Source organism: Plectropomus leopardus, chromosome 10 (assembly GCF_008729295.1).
Source record: "Plectropomus leopardus isolate mb chromosome 10, YSFRI_Pleo_2.0, whole genome shotgun sequence".
NCBI classification, from domain to species: domain Eukaryota; kingdom Metazoa; phylum Chordata; class Actinopteri; order Perciformes; family Serranidae; genus Plectropomus; species Plectropomus leopardus.
Window position 1 is genome coordinate 1407491 of NC_056472.1, and position 19674 is coordinate 1427164.

At 38.3% G+C, this 19674-nt stretch overlaps 1 protein-coding gene across 1 annotated transcript in view; it reads right to left on the minus strand.

The window, feature by feature from the left end:
- Positions 1-190: 190 nt before the first annotated feature.
- The window catches only part of crfb2 (cytokine receptor family member b2), a 29116-nt gene continuing 9632 nt past the window's right edge, over positions 191-19674 (minus strand). The window contains 10 exon segments of the mRNA XM_042494665.1: positions 191-1082; positions 1869-1996; positions 2164-2299; positions 2302-2328; positions 6423-6574; positions 7254-7435; positions 9193-9325; positions 11136-11307; positions 13403-14164; positions 18949-19064. Of these exon segments, the coding sequence (XP_042350599.1) occupies positions 915-1082; positions 1869-1996; positions 2164-2299; positions 2302-2328; positions 6423-6574; positions 7254-7435; positions 9193-9325; positions 11136-11307; positions 13403-14164; positions 18949-19064 (1976 nt within the window). The 3' untranslated portion in view covers positions 191-914.

Genomic DNA, 19674 nt, shown 5'->3' on the forward strand with positions numbered 1-19674 from the left:
CTGTTTCATAGACAAAATGTTTTTGGATATTTATGCTTTTGTAGTTTAGCTTTTTGATCCAAAACAGTTTTTACTAAGATAGAATATGAGTACCAAGAGCAGTGGTAATAAACTTTTAAGCTATTAATGTTTAGTGATTTCAGTTTTATTAATAAAGAAGTGGTTATGAATGGACTGTGATCACATGATGTGCGGAGAAGCTTTTATTAGTCAGGAGGTACACACACGGACACGCAAACCACAGTTATCTTTAATGCTGCAGCAGCCGTGGGTTTGACTCCCACCCTTTGCTCCATGTTATCCCCCCTCTCTCTCTCCCTTTTATTCTAGTGCTTTCCCATTAAATACAGACAGGAAGCTTTAAAAAAAACCCCTCTTTTCCAGTACACCATTCTGTATTCATCAGATGTTTATGATATCTTGCATTCATCTCCCTAAAGGTGGCATCAGCACTATGAGCAGGACATGATCAATAAAACACATTTCATGAATCAACAGCTTTTCAGTAAGACACAGTAACCATGGGAAGAATCACATTAAGTAAAGATGCTTCACAGTAATAATACACATTTTCTAAACAGTAATAATACTCAAACCAATGCGTGAGCTTTGCTGAAGACTGATGCTTTTTCCTATGTTGATGTGGTGGCTCAGGTCGAGTTTCATGCATCATTAAGTTTACTTCTGCTCCTCCTCATGTGATTCTTGGATATAAAAGTTCAATAACAGACCGAAAATTAATTCATCTCAAACTGTTGATAGTCAGAAAGGAAATTAAAACAGGAAAGTAAAAATTTACAAGAAAAACAGTGTTACCCACAACCTCTCCCTCTACCTCAGTTAGCAAATTCAGCTCCACCTGAACCAACTCCTGAGGTCTCTGCAGCACTTCACTCCACTTCCCATTTTGGATTTCACTCACAGTCCACAGTGGTTCTCTCCCCACTCAGTGAGTGAACGGGCCTGTGGGCAGGCAGCAGGCAGACAGCAGAGCCTTCCTTATGTCGCTGCGCGGCTGAGATCTGAGCTGAGAGCTCAATTGGTTCATCTCCCCGGCTCTGGCACTGGAGGACGATGTATGACTGCAGATAAGAGAGACAGAGACAGAGGCAGACTTGCATGGAGATGACAGGACTTCACTTAAAGTCTCATTCAGGCAACTTCAGTCAGCCTTATATCAATCAGGGCTCCTCAGCTTTGGAACGACCTGCCTGAGGAGATAAAGTGACTCAGTGACTTCTTTTAAAAACACTTGTTAACCCTTTGAAACCTGGACTGACATTACGTTCCCTGTGATGTGTTCAGATGCCTGCATAAGCATCTAAATCTTCGAAATGTGAACAAATCGACTTCTTTGTTTATGGAAACATAGAAAAAAGAGGCAATGACACACTTGGCAAGAAATGTTTTGCAATTTGCAAGAAATTCGTAAATTTAGAAAATTATTATTTTTTTAAAGATTGGGAAAAGGTGAAAATGCCAAAAAATGATACTTATATTTATTTTTATTATATATTTTACAGTTATTTTTTAAAATGATTTTACAGCTTTTTTTTTTTTTTACAGGTCATATTCTTGTTTGTTTGTTGTTACATTTCTTGTACTTAGTAAACCCTGCTTTTAAGCTGCTATATAAAAAAGTTATAACTTCAACAAAATTATGTTTTGATGATTAATTGATGAATTTACTCATCACTTTATCAATAACAAGCTGTTGTATGATTATTAATAATCAAAGTATGATCTGATTACAGAAAACAATTAGTCAGACAAACTGATCTGATTGATTGGCATCTGTACCACATTGTATCACAATCTATTCACTCTGTGATCATGGAGTATTTTGGGTGCAAAATTTAAGCACACACAGTCGGATCTGTTACCAGAGGTCTGGTTAGGCGTTGTCTCAGCAACCGTCTACCGCTGTAGATGACCAGTCCTATGAGGAGAAATCCCAGAGTACAGAACGCAGCCAGCAGGATGAAGACCATGTACACTGTCAAACAGGAGCACACACACATCAGATTTGGCTGCTTGGAATACACACTTCTGTTGTAGAAAGACTTGACATTTAATTAGCCCTTAGTTTGCACACCAGCTACTTAGTAAATTCAGCACATGAAGTGAGAATCTTTGTGAGTGATGCAGTTAACCAGCACATACATGAGCTCCTGGGCATAGGTGGGCTGGTGAAGGCACAGTGAGGTTTACTGGAGACATGGCTGCTGCTGAAGAATGACGTCACAGAGACGTTGACACAGTACTCCACACCTGGCTGCAGGTATGTGATCATGTGCTCTCTTCTTTGTACGGCAAGCTCAGTTTGAACTGCAACACAACAGACACACCAGCTGGTGACACTCAGAAATACTCACCACATTTAAATTATGATAAAAATGAATAATTAGGGACTGAGCATGCAAAGGCGAGGAACAAGTTGTTTTTGTACAGGTTGGGTTTTTTCTCTCCTGTGCCCTTAATTTTTGGAGGCTTAAAAAGCTTGGAAAAAGGGCACACTCATCAGAACTGTCAAAAACTGCAAAAGTCTGAAATGACTGACTCGGGGTGGCACTCCCAAACACACTCCAGATTCGGGATACAGTTTTTTTATGCGCACTCAAGTTACTCATTTGCTTGATTACAATGCATGTGCAAAATACAAATGAATTTTAAAAGTTTAAAAGAAAACATCCATGTCACCTCCCAGCATCTGTGAGATTCCTTGATGTTCATGAAATTTAAGTGGTTCATTGCTCTCACCTCCAAAAGCATAGGATTTTTTTTTTTTTTTTTTGCCATCATGGATTAAATGCGCACATTTGAATTTTAAAAACATGTTTTAGGACTTTAAAATGCAAAAAAAATGATGAAACTTTTCATTCATGTTTAAATGATTAATATTTTTTAATCAAAGATGCAACTGAGATTTGGCATGACTTGTTGGCTCTACAGCGCCCCCTAATTACTTTAATCTTTCAATGCATTTTGGACGAACTAGGTATACTCAAAAAAAAAAAACCCAAAAAAAACAAAACAACAAAACTTGGCCAGCTCCACAGCTCCTCCTCCTTTTCTGTGAGGGGATTTATCTGATTTGTGGTACAAAAAATATTTTGTAGACAAATGTCAAATTTTCAGAAAAATTTCACAAATTTCCATGTTTTGCCAGGAAACAGGAAGTGGTTTGTCACTGCACTGCACAGGAAATGACATGATTTATACTCTTAAGAAGTCCTCCTAGAGAATGAATCATATCAGCTCTGAATTTGCCACAATATCAAAACCTTAACTGTGAAAAGGTGTTAAAATTCTGAGTCTTTGAGGAACTGCAGTGCCATGGCAAGGTGGCCATTTTGTACATTTTGCCATAAAACAGGAAATTGTAATTGGTAAAACCAATGTGTTCTCTTCTGGCCATATTGACTGAATTTTGAACCTGTGTTACCAATTTGATTTACATTTAGATTGATGATTACACATGGATGGATTTAACATTTATCTACCAATATTTTTGTCTTGAAAGTTTTAGAAATTCATGATGAGAAATAAAAACAAAAATAGAGCTGAACCATAGAAAAAATCGGTATGACTTCAGTATTTCTAAAATCTTAACTGCTGTTCCTTAGGCATGAAGTATGTAGCTACAGTGGTGTATGGTAGTTTGACGGGCCCCAGTGCACAGTATTATGATGGGCCCCACTGGCAGATTTTGCACCCAAACTAGCTACTGTATCGCCACATGATCAAATAAAGACCTGACACTGGACAATATTATCATACATACTACCAAACAATCATTATTGCACATCTATATATACCAAGAATACAAAAAAGAAATAACTTATGATGTTAATAGTTAATGTAGAATACACATATCATTTTTTATTGATTGCTACAGACTATTATACAAAAAAAAAAGTTAAAAGAAAAGAACCATAGCGCAGGCGAGGTCTGCCTTGACGTCATAAATGGCGGTAGCTTTTTTGATTAAACATAAGTTCTTCTCTGAACACAGGATTTTTTTACACACAGTACAGTGCATGAAAAATCTCAATCTGTTCAGTAATTAGTAAATGCTACTGCTAAATAAATAACGTGAAGTACAAAGTTTGCTATTTCCTTCTGAACTGCACTGAAAGTAGAGTAAAATAAAAAAGTAATAAAGTAGAGCATAAAGTAGAGTAAAATCTTCCCAGACACAGTTCATGAAATTATTATGATTTAAAACACATCTGTACAAGCAGCCTCATGGATGGATGAGTATTGAGTCTGAGCACGCGTGTAGGGGATGCTCAGGTGCGCGTTTTATTTATTTTCATTTATTTTATATTGTGAAATCTTAGAAAAAGTAGATGTTACAGGTGATCCCAATTTTCTTCAGTTGAAGCAGAATGTCTGTCATTTTTGGATTTTTTGCTCACCATGGAGGCATGAGGTAAAAAAAAACACTCAACAATTCAACATCACACATGGTGAGTAACTGATATGCAAATAGTTATTTTTGCAGGTTTAATATTCTTTCAGAATTTGTGAATGTTATTTGTAAGTTATTCAAGTGCTTAGCAACTAACCACCACTTAAATTAACAAAAAAGGTTCTATGCAGTTTCAATCCAGTTTCAATGTTTCAGTTCATATAAAGAATCAAACATAAGTAATATTCCTTTATTGTGAAAACCTGTGGCTTGTTGCAATTTATTTGTTTAAGTTTTTTTTCCAATTTATTAGGCTAGTTATATTTCTATTAACCTTGTCTTTTGGTCAGATCTGTTTGGTCCTCTTGTGTTAAAAAAGTGCCCGCCCAAAAACTGAATTAGTTTCTGTAGGTGGCACTCTTTTCTTCTATTTTTTTTTTTTTGTAGTTGTTGCTGTTCCGCTGTAACTATTCATTTCTTGTAATTCCAAAGAAAGTGCAGGTGACACACATCACTTCCTGTGTCGGTGTAGTGTATTTTCCTGAAATAGCAGAATACTGGCTGAATCACTGATGTGGAAACGCTTGCTTGCTAGCAGGGCTACATGTGTCTCACTAATGTTACGCTTTTCTAGTTCTTTTTTTGATGTTTTGAAGCTGAAGTTGGAACAGGAAGTTATATTCAGACAATAATGATTTAGGCTCCACTGTCAGGTCTGACCAGCTGTTACGTCATTTACTCTCGCTGAAGTCGAATGTGAGGTGAGAAGATTAAAACAATAGATGTGAAGATGAATTCCTTTTTGTTTTTCTCATCAGGCTGAGTGTTTCCTCTAATACAGACACGCATGAGGCAGTGAGAGGAAGACGTGGGTAAAACCCACACAAAAACATCAGCCGTCTGAGGGAAGCTGACGCCTCTAGAAGCCGTAGATATGCACACAAGTTTTGCTCAGTATTCTCATCAGCCTTTCATGAGTCTGTCAAAGAGGAGCAGCTGACTTGTGGGTTTTCCTGTTTTGATTTCTCGGTATTTTTAACAGCTCTGAGTTTCATATCATCCAACTCGCAACCTGGCATCAAACACTGCAACAGAAACATGCAGAGCTGCAGAAATTCAGTTATGTCAGGAGGTGAACTGGGAGGATAAATGTCACAGGGATCAAATCACAGCACCTCTGCTGTGTGTCTATCACATGTTGTCATGGTCTGTGGAAGTAACATATACAATATCAATGTCTTTAATACACTTCATAGAATGCACACAGTATGAGAGCTTCTGTGGAAGAACAGCACTGATTACAGCTATGAACCCCCACACAAACACAGCCTTACCATGAGGGGCTGTTTGCTGCATTTTACACACTTTTCTTTCTTCATTTTCTGTTCATTTTGGCCTTCGCCTTGCGTTCAAGTTTATAAATGGCCGGTGGATCTGATAATTAACCCTTAATGACTGTTTTGGACATTTTTCGAACTTTTCATATTTAATTATTTTTTATAATTCTGGCTTTGTCCATGCATATGGCATACATTTTGGCAAAATTGTGTATTTTTGCTTAATGTTGGAATTTCCAGCTCAGCTCCTACAATAACTCTAAAATACACTGTGGAAACTAAATTGTTACATTCAGACTGTTAAGGTAAAAAAAAATGCCCCATTCAAACTGACATTTTTGATCCCACAGCCATCAAAGCATAACAACATGCATTGCATTATTTCTGGGAGTCATTCTGGGCTTTGATTTGAAATTTGTCATTTTTACTGTTTTCCAGCATTTCCACCACGTAATTTTTACCATATTTCGCATATGGAGAAAATACATGCTACTTCCACTAGCTGCACTGTCACAATCAATGTTGCTGCTAATCACTGACATATCCCAGACTGTCATAGGCAACAAAAAAATAAATAAATAAATAAATTCTGAAAATTAATGAATGGGGCCTAAGGGTTAAACCTTACCATAGACTGTGCAATGGACATATACATTAAGCCTGACACATACCTGTGCTCTGTCCCGGGTCCTTTGCACATCGATGATGAGTCCTCTGTATAAATCCCTCACCTGCTGGAGCCCTGCTGTTGGAGGAGCTCTGAACTGCAGGAGCAAACAGTTCCCACAGCCTGACACAGACACGTCAGGAGGTCCCAGCACAGCTGCAGGGACAAACACACCCACTGTCAGTCTGCTGGGAGGACATCCACAGCGGGACAAATAGGCAGAATTTAAAAAAAGAAAGAAAGAAAAAAAAGTATTTGCCATTCTGATGTAGGACACAAAATGTTGAAAGAATGTGTAAAATCTGATGTTTTATTATAAATAAAACGCCCAACAATTTATACAACTACTGCTGAAGTGATTAGTCGATTATTTTATTAGCTGACTGACAGAAAATACATTGGCAGCTATTTTGATCAACATTTAAATCATTTTCTTTGTTTTTCCTTTTTTTCCCCAATATTTCAAGTTTTTTGGGTGTTTTATTTTTCTGAATGAGCTCGTTTGGCAACTTTTTTATATATACATTCAAGTCATTTTCTTTTTTTGAATAGTTTTAAAATTTGGGGGTGTTTCTTTTTAAACAGTTTTCTGTTTGGGGTGCTCTGGTAAGTATTTTATAAACAATTATTGTTTATTGTTGGGGGGTATTTTTTCTGTACTTTTACTTTTCCATACTTTAAATACATTTTCTGATTAAACTTACTTTTCCTTAAGTAACATTTTTAATGCAGTATTTTCACTGTGTGGTATTAAGTACAGGAAGTGAACACTTCCTCAACCTCTAGAGAAATGTAAGTAATTTTTAAATCTTGCATGTAGAAGTGCTTATCTCACTGTCTGACAGAGGCTGGAACCACCCGGACACGGTCCAGCTGGAGGTCTGGGTGGGTGTGAAGGCCTGGACACGGGCCTGGTAGTGATCGAAGGGGTCCTTGAACGCTCGCGTTAGGTTACACGTCTGTCTGGCCGTCAGCTTGGAACAAGCAGCAACTGTCTTCCATGGGTTCTTCTTCTTCCTCCAAAGCAAAAGAAAAAGATTGAGGATAAGAATCCAATGTGTCATCCTGCAAAATAACTTTGAGCACAGCAGGTTGACATCCATGTAGACGACCGGAGAGGAAACGCAACTGTCAACATGCTCACGCATGTCACAGCTGAATAAAAAGGCAACTAGCTGCTGTGTGCGTCATACTAATACACAGGAATCATACTTGTTATGATATTGTTTCAATTACTATAAAAGAGCTTAGTCAAAGGAGTTAACAAGTTCCTCAGAAACAAAAGTGAAACATATGACACAATGTGCAGAGCAGGAGGTGAGCATCAGCATCCTGGAGTACATTTCAGACTGAATGAATGAATGAATGAATATGAGATGCTGTTGCCATCCAACCATTTTGATCCAGACTGAAAAATCTGAAAAACTGTTGGATGGATACTGTACAGACGTTTATGGTCCTGAGAGGATTAATCATATGCTGCAAAATCTCAAAAGTTGATTTAATTTAAAATAAAATCTAGGGAACTGATTGCCTTGAAAAATGTAAGCAAATTTAATTGCTCATTTTATTTCAAATATAGTTATATTTACTTATTATTATGATGTGAAGTTGTTGCAACTTAAAAAGGACAAGATTAAAAATAAATATGTTAATACCAAGTTTACCATGCTTTATGTCTGTATTCTGCTGATTGCAAACTAATCATCATATTGTATTTTCTTAAACATGTTAACAAAAACAGAACTCGCAGATCTCCAAACGTCATCATTCAAATCACATGTTGCCACTTTGCAGTGGACTTTCATGTCTACGTATTATGTTTTAGGTATCCTTCTGTGTCTGCTGTTTTCGTTTCACAATGCTGTGACCATGATATCAACAAACGCACATGCTGGGATGACACAGCATGGTCATTATGTTTACAAAACATTACACGGCAAACAACGCAGACCGTCATGATGGTTTGGACAAAGTCACAGATGGTGAGGTTTGGGCAAAAGAGGCACATAGTGAGGTGTGGAAGAGAAAAAACACATACATCCACATGGAAAGCAAACTCCGGTCAGTTATTTGTGGGACCCTATAAGCACACTCACACACCTTATATTGCTTGCAGCGTTATTACGTGACGTAGGCTGTGTTCTCAAAGTTCAAAGATGTGTGTGGTATGAGCAAGGGGGCTGAAAATAGGGGGGTAGGGAAGTAGGGCCTGTTGGCCCACCACTTTACGCCCCTGACCAACATGTTTTAAGTGGATCCCTGTCATAAGGTGGTCTCCAGTAATTAATGTTTTGAGCTAAACAAAATGCAGATCTCACAAGCTCAGTCTTTCCCAAAGAAGTCTGAGTTTGGGACAACATCTCAACAAGAGGTGGAGCCATTTAAGTTAATAACTCAGCATCATACGACGGTACTTGTCCATTACATCTATCACATCTGTTACACAGCCTCCATTCAATGAGAGTCATTCCAAGAAAATGTCTTTGGCGTGAAGCTACACCAGAGTGGTAAGAAAAGAGTAAAGCTTTGTGAGGCAGACCGTTATGATCATTTAGAGGATAAAATGATATAATTAAGGCTTTTTGTCATTTCGTGGTTTTCTGGCAGCTACCTTCAATTTCCTCAAAAATCAGTGCACGTGTTTCATATGTTGGTCTCAGTGGGTATAAAGTACCAACAGAAAGTCTGTCTACTGGTCCTGAGCCTGCCTGACTGTGTGCCATCAGCTCTCTGCTTCTATCCAAGCTCTGTGATGCGTGTCGGCGGAGTACCTGGGGCAGAGAATCTGAACAGTGAAGAGGGTGTCAGAGGGGGTCTGGAGGCCGGGCAGGAAGCTGAGTGTGTGCTCCATGTTGAACGAGGAGATGGAGATGTTGGAGGGAGCGGGGAGGGAAACACACACCACTGCACAGTAGGACACAGCATTCATTTAGAAATGCAAAGGGAGAAAGACATCATTAGATTTTCATCATAGCACAGAGACTGCAGTAGAAATAATTAATAACGACTTTTTGATTGCTTCTGATACATGTCTGGTCTCTGTCTTGATCCTATTAGATCTAAGAGTTGCATTTGACACCACTGACCATCAAATCTTGCTGCATAGAATGGAACAGTTAAGTGGCCTTAACGGAATGGCACTAAGCTGGTTTAAATCTTACTTATCAGATCGTTCCCAATTTGTTCACATCAATGATCAACCCTCCGTGCATACGAAAGTCTGCTTCGGAGTGCCACAAGGTTCTGTGCTTGGACCAATCCTTTTTACATTATGCATGCTTCCTCTAGGCAACATAATTAGAAAACACTATAAATTTCCATTGTTATGCTGACGATACACAAATGTATCTATCTATGAAACCAGATGAAACTAATCAGCTATCTAGACTTCAAACATGTTTTAAGGATGTAAAAGCCTGGAAGAGCGGTAATTTCTTGATATTAAATTCAGACAAAACTTTTAGCTTCTTTGTACCAGCTCCCTGTAACATCCAGGACTGAATTAAAATCCTCCTCCTTACTTACAAAACTGTAAATGGTCATGCTCCATCCTGTCTGTCACAGCTCATAGTTCCATACCAACCCTCAAGATCACTGAAAATGCTGCTCTAAAAATGCAGGATTACTTGTGGTTCCCAAAGTCTCCAAAAGTAGGATAGGAACCAGAGCCTTCAGCTACCATGCTCCTCTCTTATGGAACCATCTTCCAGTCTTCACATAGTCCTGAAACATCTGCAGCTGTGCATGCAAGAAAGCTCATTTTGAGCTGTGAGGTATTACAAAGTCTAAAAACCTGAAGCTGCATCACTTTTCTCGTGCTGCTTTCAGATTCCTTTCACAAGTATTGAAACCTGAGAAAATCTTGCAAAGTGATTTCTTTAAGAAAAACAACAACAACAACAACAAAAACATTGGAAAAGGCATTGAGCAGCTTGGTAATAATGTTTCAAACTTTGCAAGAAATTAGTATTTTTAGAAAATTATTTTTAAATATTTGATTTTAAAACTGTACAAAAATATTTTCATTTGAAACCTGAATAATTTGCTTTTTAAGAAAAAACAAACAAAAAATGGGAAAAAGCAAACAAGCAACTGAAGACATGGCCCAAAAATTAGAAAAAGCAACAACAGACAAACAAACATACAAAAAAGTAAAACACAAAAACAAGAAAATGGCCTAAAAGCGCAGATTTTTTAAACACTATTTCTAATAAATGTGGGGTTTTTTTGCAAGATCATATTTAACACATATTATTTCAATTTAATATAAAATATACTATATATATATGTATAATACATGTAATATTTAATATATAGTTTTAGGGACTTTCCATCAATTTTTGAATATGTTTCTAAAAGTCCTTTCCTTTACTTTTAAAACAATTTTTAGGTCATTTTCTTGTCACATTTGACTACCTTCTTGCAACTTTTGGGCCTTTTTGTTTTGTCTTTGCTTATTTCTTCTTCCCATGGTTTTGAAAGATTGCTCCGGTTTCAAAGGGTTGAACATAATCACAATGCATGTCCTACTCCTGTCATAATCCATAGACACATCTACACACAGCTGCCACAAAGCTCAGTCCAAAGGTGTTAAACAAAGAGAGGGAGCTGATGAGAACACACACACACACACACACAAGCTGTCAGCTACATCAGCAGTCCAACATGCATCCATCTCAAACAGTCCCATGTTAAACCCTTCCTTCCTCCCCACCTTCAATCCAGGGAGCATTACCAAGGTGTAAATGCAGAAGAAGAAGCATCCACCAGCCCATCGTCCATCCATAGACTGTGTTATGGCTCGCAGTAAAAACTCTCACTCCAGATAAGGCTGCTTTTAGGGTAAGAGCACACAACATATAGAGAGGGATGGGAGGGAGCCGGGGTTACGTGTGGGGGTTGGGAAACTTACACCGTTTGTTATCATGTGCACAGCTAAGTTTCTATTTCCCCAGAAGTCCCTCCCTGTGTGTTCTGCCCTTCAGATCCCGTGTGAGCCTCTCTGTCGCTCCCCTGGAGTCGTCAAGCTCTACTTTGACGTGACCTTGTTTGTGATGTGTGTGTGTTGTTTTTTCTGTCCTTCTTGCGTTGACATGTTTGTTTGGTAAGCTTCTGCACAAAGCAAGCTGAAGGATTTTGTCTTTTTACTGCAATCACACAAATGACATAACATGGCTTGCTATTTAAATGCAGCTTTATTAACTGTGAAATGTACATTTATGGCTGAACACTGCGTACTGAACCTTTAGGATAAGTGAGTGTAAAAATACAAAAATATCACATACTTAACGATTTGTTTAAATATTAAAATGCATTAGGCTGCAAACAGTAACTTTCAATAAGACATGTATTCTGTTATGATCCTGTTATAATGCATAACTTTAAATAAGTGTAATGTTAGTATGACTGTACACTGAATATATGTTAGGAAAACATGGCAAAATAAAAACATGTTTATAACCACTGAGTTACATCATCACCACGTGCACAGCCAATGGGTTCTATTTATAACACATGATGATAACATGCATGATGTAAAGCAATTCACAGTCAGGTAATACAGTCAAAATTCCTAAAAATGAAAATACAGGTCATGATTTTTGCTGAAAGCCATCTTGAATAAGTGTAGTTTCATTGAATTAACACTTTGAAACCTGAGCATTTTTTTCCCCAAAAAGACTGGAAGAAGAGAACAAGCAACTTAACAAGACATGGCCCAAAAATGAGAAAAAAATTAATACAAATTTTAAGAAATTACCTGAAAATATGCATTAAAACCAACAGGCAGCTACAGAGAGATGCTCTGATCAGGACAGAATTCCAGAGACGTGGTCATGGAAAAAATTCTAAACAGGAACGATCTGATTTAAGGGACATGTTCTCAACAACATCACATCACTTTTCTTGTGCTGCTTCCAGACACCTTTTTAGCCATTAACCCTTGGAAACCTTAGTAAATTGACTTGATTTTTGATTTTTTTCAGAATCATGGGAAAAAGGCAATGAGCGATGAAAGAAAAAACAACTCAAAATTTAGCGAGAATTAGTAAAACATACAAGAGAATTACCTGAAATTAGTTTTTTTTTTTTAAAGTAAAAGAAAAGGAAACACACATGAAGATCAGGGAAAAGTGCCTTGAAATTATAGTCTGTAGCATAATTTCAAATATGTAATTATGAATATAGTTTTACCCTAGCTTTTTTCTTTTTTTTTCCCTAGCTATTTTCCCCCATCTTAAAAATCTACTTTTTCTAGCATTTTGTGAAACATTTTTTGCCAAGTTGCTTATTGCCCTTTTCTTCATGTTTTTGAAAGAAATCAAACCAATCTGCTCAAGGTTCAAAGGTCCAAATACTTAATGAATATTTCGAATGTAGCACAGTGATGTAAGGTGAATGATGTTTCTCCAGGTTTTAGAGGGTTTAATCTCTGAACCCTGAGAAAATGTGTAAAAATGTACTGACCCAGGAAGGGCTCAATTTAGGCATGATCATTATATCCCAAGGTTATTAATGGGTTTATCGACTGTCACTGTGTGTGACAGGTGCAGCAGTAGGATCACAAACACTGACATGGCATTTGTCCTTTGCAAAAAAAAAACAAAAATCCAAATGCTAAATTCAAAACAGAGTACCTACCCAATTAACAAATACTTGAATAGCTGAATATTTGGGACCAGCTCCGATACTTTTTACAAATTTCTGGCTCAATTTTTGGATATTTCTTTTTTTTTTTCCTTCTTCCCATGTTTTTGAAAAAAGCCAATGTGCTGAGACTTCACAGGGTTTGTCTGAGGCCCATTGTTCTCCTCAAGAACAAGACAAGAAGAATTCCCTGCATACGGACAGTTTCTTACTGAACTATCAGTGGTCAGTGTCTGGACTCAGTGAGGGAAATGGGTGGAGAGTGGTGCTGCTGCAGGAGCTCCACAGTCTCTTTATAACACTGGATTTGGAAGCTGAGTAACTTCCAGGCTTCTATAAAAAGTTCTGTAAGACATCTTGACATGGACGCACCATATATCCAGAGCATTCCTTCTCCTCCTCTTCCCTCTCCTCCTTTGCATTGACAGAGCAGGAAACAGTTTCCATGGTAACTTCCTTGGTGTCTCTGGTTAATGAGGGCGGGGTCGAGGTGGTGTCATACACCTCTGAAGCAGAGGAAGGCTCTGGCTTCGTCTCCTCCTCCTCCTCCTCCTCCTCTTGCCTGCCAAAGGTTAATGTGAGGAGGTTCACATCCTGGCTGTCCTCCTCTACCATTACCTCCTTCTCCTCCTCCTCCGGCAGGGCTCTCCCTAGAGTCAAACAGTGTGTGTGTGCAGGACCAGGATGTGAGTCCGGGTCAGTTTTGGGGAGGTTTTCAGAGTGTGAGTCTGTGTGCAAGCTCAGCCGCTCCTTCACTCCACTGTCACAATCTGCTGAAGCTTCAGGCGGGAGACTGAAGACGCCTGATGTTTGCTTTGGCGGGGATCCAGACTGTGGGCAAGCTGACAGAGATGATGAAGATGAGGAGCAGGAGGAGGAGGAGAGGTTAGTTCCCGGACGCAGTTTGTAGCCTCCTCCTCGTCCTCCTGCGCTCCCACCCGTCAGCTCTGTCACACTCTCCTCATCACTGTCATCTGATGTGCGGCTGCTCCTCTTGTGAGCAGCAGAGGGCAGCATTGCTTTGATGTTCAGGAGGGAGGACCTGGACGTGCAGCGGGACGCCACGACCAGCCCCTCCTCCATGTGATGGATGGATGACTGGGACACACAGAGAGAGGAGGAAAAAGAAAGAAAGCAAAAGAAAAATGTTAAAACTCAAACCCTTTCATACTATTCAGGTCAAATTTGACCCATTTTGACTATTAACCCTTTGAAACCTGAACACATTGGCTTAAACCTTTCAAACCTGCATCCACATCATTTTTTTGAGCTGCGTTCAGATGCCTTTGACAAGCTATTTGACCCATTTATAAACTGAGCACATTGGTTTGATTCCTTCCAAAAACACAGGGAAAAAGACAATGACCAACTTGGCAAGAAATGTCCCACTGACAAATAGCAAGAAATTAAGTAAAGGGATGAGAAAATTACCTAAAAATTTGTTTTAAAAAAAAGAGGGGAGTTTATTAGAAAATCATCTACTAAAATAGGGAAAAATGTCCAGAAAAATATATTTATAATCATAATTATTTTATATCTAAAATTTTTACAGAAATAAATATGACAAAATATATAAAATAAATATTTTTTTAATGCCGGCACTTTTTGGGTCATATTCTTGTTTATTTTGGGTTTTTTTTACATTACTTTTTTAACTTTATTACTATAATTTTGCTAACTTTTGGGTCATGTCCTGTTAAGCTCCCCATGTTCTGGAGGGAAATCTGCTCAGGTTTTAAAGGGTTAATTCCTTTTAAAGTCACTGGAAGAAGGCAAAGAGCAACTTTAGACTTTAGGAAGAAATGACCCAAAAATTAAAATAAAAAGTAATAATAATAAAGAAAGAAATAAAGAAAGTAAAAAAAAAAAAATAAATAATCTAATTGTTATAATTTGTGACAAAGACAGACATTTTCATTAAAATGTTGGATTTTTCTACACACTATTGTTGCTCACACACTTGAGCATTATAGCAGGTCAGAACTGGACTCGTCAGCCTGATGGCAGTTAATCACGTGTGTGTTCTGACATTTAAAAAAAATGAAGCTGTAATTCTTCTATGTGCCCTCAGTGGAAATGCTGCTGAATCACAGTAAAGGAAGTTCTGGGTGCTACATTGTTCTGGAAAAGAAACTGTTGGTTAGCAAACCAACGGCCTCACGTCCCCTCCAAATTTTTATTTATTGGCCACATACAAGCCGTGTCCCTGGGTGAGGGGGAACCCCCTCTTCATCTCGCTGTTGCTTAAGCCGACTGACAGTAATTCATAATGGAATATGAAACCACATCTTTTTTCACAAAAGAGCGTGTTCAAATCCCCCTTGTATGAGACAAACACCGCAAATAATAAAGGGTTAACTGTAACCCACACCCACAACAGCTCATTATAAACTTCATTTCCTGCCTTCTAGCGAATGTTCATGCACCGATTTGTAGTGATGTCTACACACTAACACATTCACTCATTATAATATGTTTAGAAATCTCTGGACTTTGGATCATGTGTGTTTAAGCATCCATATATCTGGGATCGTTGAAAAGAATTTAGTTCATAATATTTTGAAAACAAAAAAAAAAAGTTGTGCTCTGCTGTCCCCTTCAGACCGTCTGACAGGCACAGAGCCCTGTTTGGCAATCTCTCTGGGTGGGACAAAGTTCAGGGACGAGGCTAAATGCTGCTGATCAGCAGTAACACTGACTGTCCCTTTCTCTCTCTGTCTATAAAGCACTGCTGCTCACGGTTTTCTAACATTACACATATGTAAGAGAGCGTTCCACTTTTTACGCAGTTTTTTAGGAGGTAGACATACAAGATGCAAACTTTAATGAAAAAGACAAACATTTAAAAAAAAACCACATTCAATTTAGGAATATTTCTCAGCAGCCACATGCTAGACTTCACCTTAAAGGCGGGAGGCTTTGACACCTAAATTAAAGGAGGTCACCTCTATTCTATTCCATGGCATGGCATCAACGTGGTATCCTGAATAAGCATATTGTCCGATCTGCACGATTTAAGGACTAACTGCAAGGACTCAAGCATTAAAATCATTCATCAGCCAAAGCTGAACAAAATTTGGTTTTAATGTGGCGCATACTCCTTCACATCCAAGGAGTTTGTTGGTGAAATTACAGAAAGAAGGTGGAAATTTTCATGACCCACAGCTGGGGCACTTGGGTATCACAGCAACAGATCAATGACCCCGAGAGAGTCTGTCACACATCAGCTGCAGTGACTCATCACACATGCTGATCAAAATAACGGAATAAAATGACATGTATAAAGGCTACAAAAATGTTAAGTATTTTAATTGCTCATTTTTGAATTCTTTTTTTTTTTTGCAAGGCATTTTTGCCATGCTGCCATCATTTCTTCACCATCTAACATCTACATAACCCCTGGCCGCTCAGTCCTCCCCTCTCTGAGAGGCAAAGTGAGAGCATCACCATCCTGCTGCAGCAGACACAGCGAGGCAGCCTGCAGCTGTCTACCTCTGTGTTTCTTCTTACAGCACACATCAACCACAACCATGGCACACTTCACTCCAGCTCTGTGCACAACGAATGCGTTTTGCTCTAGTGTGTTTCTGCCTGCAGTTATTTCCTTTTACTTAACTCAGAAGCAGACAAACCAAAAATAAAGCAGCATATTTTTTGTATGGTAAAAGAACCAATCAATGATGGAAACATGGGCAAACTTGAGCATACTGACATTCTTTCAATTAGTACACCAGATTTTAAAATCTCTTAGTATATGTGTGCAGGAGGCTTGAAGCTTCCACATCACATTTGTGCAGTGCTTGGCTTCCAAACCAGACAAAACACAACACAACACCATGTGTGACATTAAGCTTAGGCATGTTATGCTACCTTGACATCAGTGAAGCATGTCTTTGAAGACTTATGATTAACCCACACTCTTGTTTTCACTTCTTTTGACCAATGTATGCTCTTGTAAGGGCTGTGGCGGTGCACTGACTGTCATCTCCCTCACTGTCCTGTTAGTTATTTGTCATTCTTTTTGTTACATGATTTTTGGTGATCTCGTCTTTGCTGATGAGGCATAGCCTCGTCCAACCTCAGCTTGAGCAGAGGTCTGCTTAGACAGAATGGGTGCAAACACATGAAGGCCCTGTTTAACCCGTAGGGATATGTTTGGTGCATTTTTCCACGCTTTTCATATTTGATAATTTTGGCTGAGGCCACGCATGTGGCATACATGTTGGCAAGATTATGCATTTTCAATTAATCTGTGAATTTCCAGCTAAACTCCTACAATTAGTCTAAAATACACTGTGGAAACTAAATTGTTACATTGTTCAGTGCAAAAATGTGCCATTGAATCCCATTCAAACTGACATTTTTTAACCCACAGCCATCAAAGCATAAAAACATGTTTTATTTCTGGGTGTCACTCTGGACTTTTGTCTTGGAATTTGTCATTTTTACTACTTTTCCACCTGATGACATAATTTCTACCATATTTGGCATATGTAGAAAATACATGCTATTTCAACTAGGTGCACTGTCATAATCAATGATGCTGCTAATTACTGACATATGCCAGAAATGGCATGTGATCACCAAAAAAAAAAAATCTATTTAGCATGTAGTATATTGAAAATAATTCATTTTTTGTGTTTTTTTTCATTCAAAAACATAGAGGCATCATGAAAAAAATGGCATTAAATGGGTTAAAATTCTAAGACAATTAATGAATATTTGATATTTATGATTAGGACTGATGTTGGTTAAAAAACATACTAAAATTAATTTTATACTAAAATTATATCAATGTATAACATGTTTTATAACTTGATTTTGAAAAAACACATTTTGTGTGCAGAGCGATACAAGTGTGAGTATTTGACACTGCACAAAAAGTAATTATGTATAAAAATCAATGTTGCTGCAGATCATTGACATATCCCAGGCTGTGATAATAAAAACAAGATCAACTTAGAATGCAGTATTTTGAATTCATTTTCTGTGTTTTGTTTTGGGGTTTTTTTCATCTAAAAACATAGTGGCGTCATGAAAGAAACGTGGTATATGAAGGGTAAAATTCTTAAAATGAATTAATATTTGACATTTATGATTAGGACTGATGTTGGTTAAAAAAATAACTCAGTAAAAGTAGAAAATAATATCAATGTATTATATTTAAAAAGCTTTATTGTGAAAAACGCATTTTGTGCAAATATAAATGTGGGTCATATTAGAGCCGTTTACACTGAGGGTTAAACAATCTATAGCACATGGTCTACAGTGCATTTAGGGCGTGTCCAACCACTTCTGCTGGTGAAAGGGTGCATAATCTGGGTGCAAAGTGCAGCAAGAGGGGGAAAGCAGTTGCATTTAGTCTCTTAATAAATCACAGGAGTAATGCACTAAGAGCAATAATGTCACTGCAGCTATGTGCATTTAAATAGCAGGAAAATACTCCTCCATTCTGACTCTACACCAGGTTTTTCTTTTGGCTGATGGCACAGTCACTTTCTGCTGCCTCAAAATACCAATACACAGACATGTACCTGACTGCACCTCATTTAAAGACCTTAACGGCCATGGACACACAGATGGGCACAAGCACATTTGCTTTGCTCACAACGTGGGTGCTGGCTATGAAAATGACAAATGCGCTGTGCTGTCTGCGCCGCTTTGTGCTGGGTGTGAAGTGATGGGGCCCCAAGTTGTGAAATTACTGAAATATAATGAATGACTCAGACGTTTGTCTCTCACAGAAATCCACTGTATAGTTAGACTGAATTATTAAAAAAAACACTGATCAGCTTAGAGGGTGCCTTCCAAGAACTGCTCCCATTAGTGCTGCAACACCAGCTCCTGCTTTCAGTGCTACAATTAAATTAACTGTCACTTACCAGGACAGACGGCAGGGGCCTCCTTCTCAGACAGATGTAACCAGCAGAGACCAGCAGGGCCATGACGACCACACCACATATCACCAACAGACACAACAGGGCTGAGATGAACCAGTCTGCAGAGAGGACACGTGGTCAGGGGACATATCATTCACATATAAACCCAGAGAGACTTGAGAGAGTACCAGCTCCATCATCTTCATCATTCCATGTTTCATATACGGGAGGCTGACATGGACCATGGGCCCCTGTGGGGATTTACGAGTCTTTTATATCGCAGCAGAGGGGCTCCTTTTTTTTTTTTTTAAGAACGGCACATCTTTTCAGAGTCTGAGGAAAACATTCACAGTGTTGCACAATTAAAGAAAGAAATTTGAAAGACGTCCTAGCTCTTTCCCTAACTCAAACGAGTTACAGGAATGAATCCGAAATCCTGGAGATGAGTTAGCATTTCAGCTCTTCTGGTTCCCTCCACTTGAAGTCAATGAATTTCTTTTTTTTATGGATTTTTGTTAGAAGCTTAAAATAAGGTCTAGGATTAACACAAGCTGAAGAGACTTTTATGTTTTGTTCTACAACATAAAATGTATCATAAAATATCCCACCAATTTGAAGCTTTTATGTGTCTTTAAAAGGTGATTGCTAATAAATGGCTAATTAAACTACAGAGCATCATCACAATGAACTCGGATTTACAGACTCATAATGATGCTGGAGCTAAAGTCA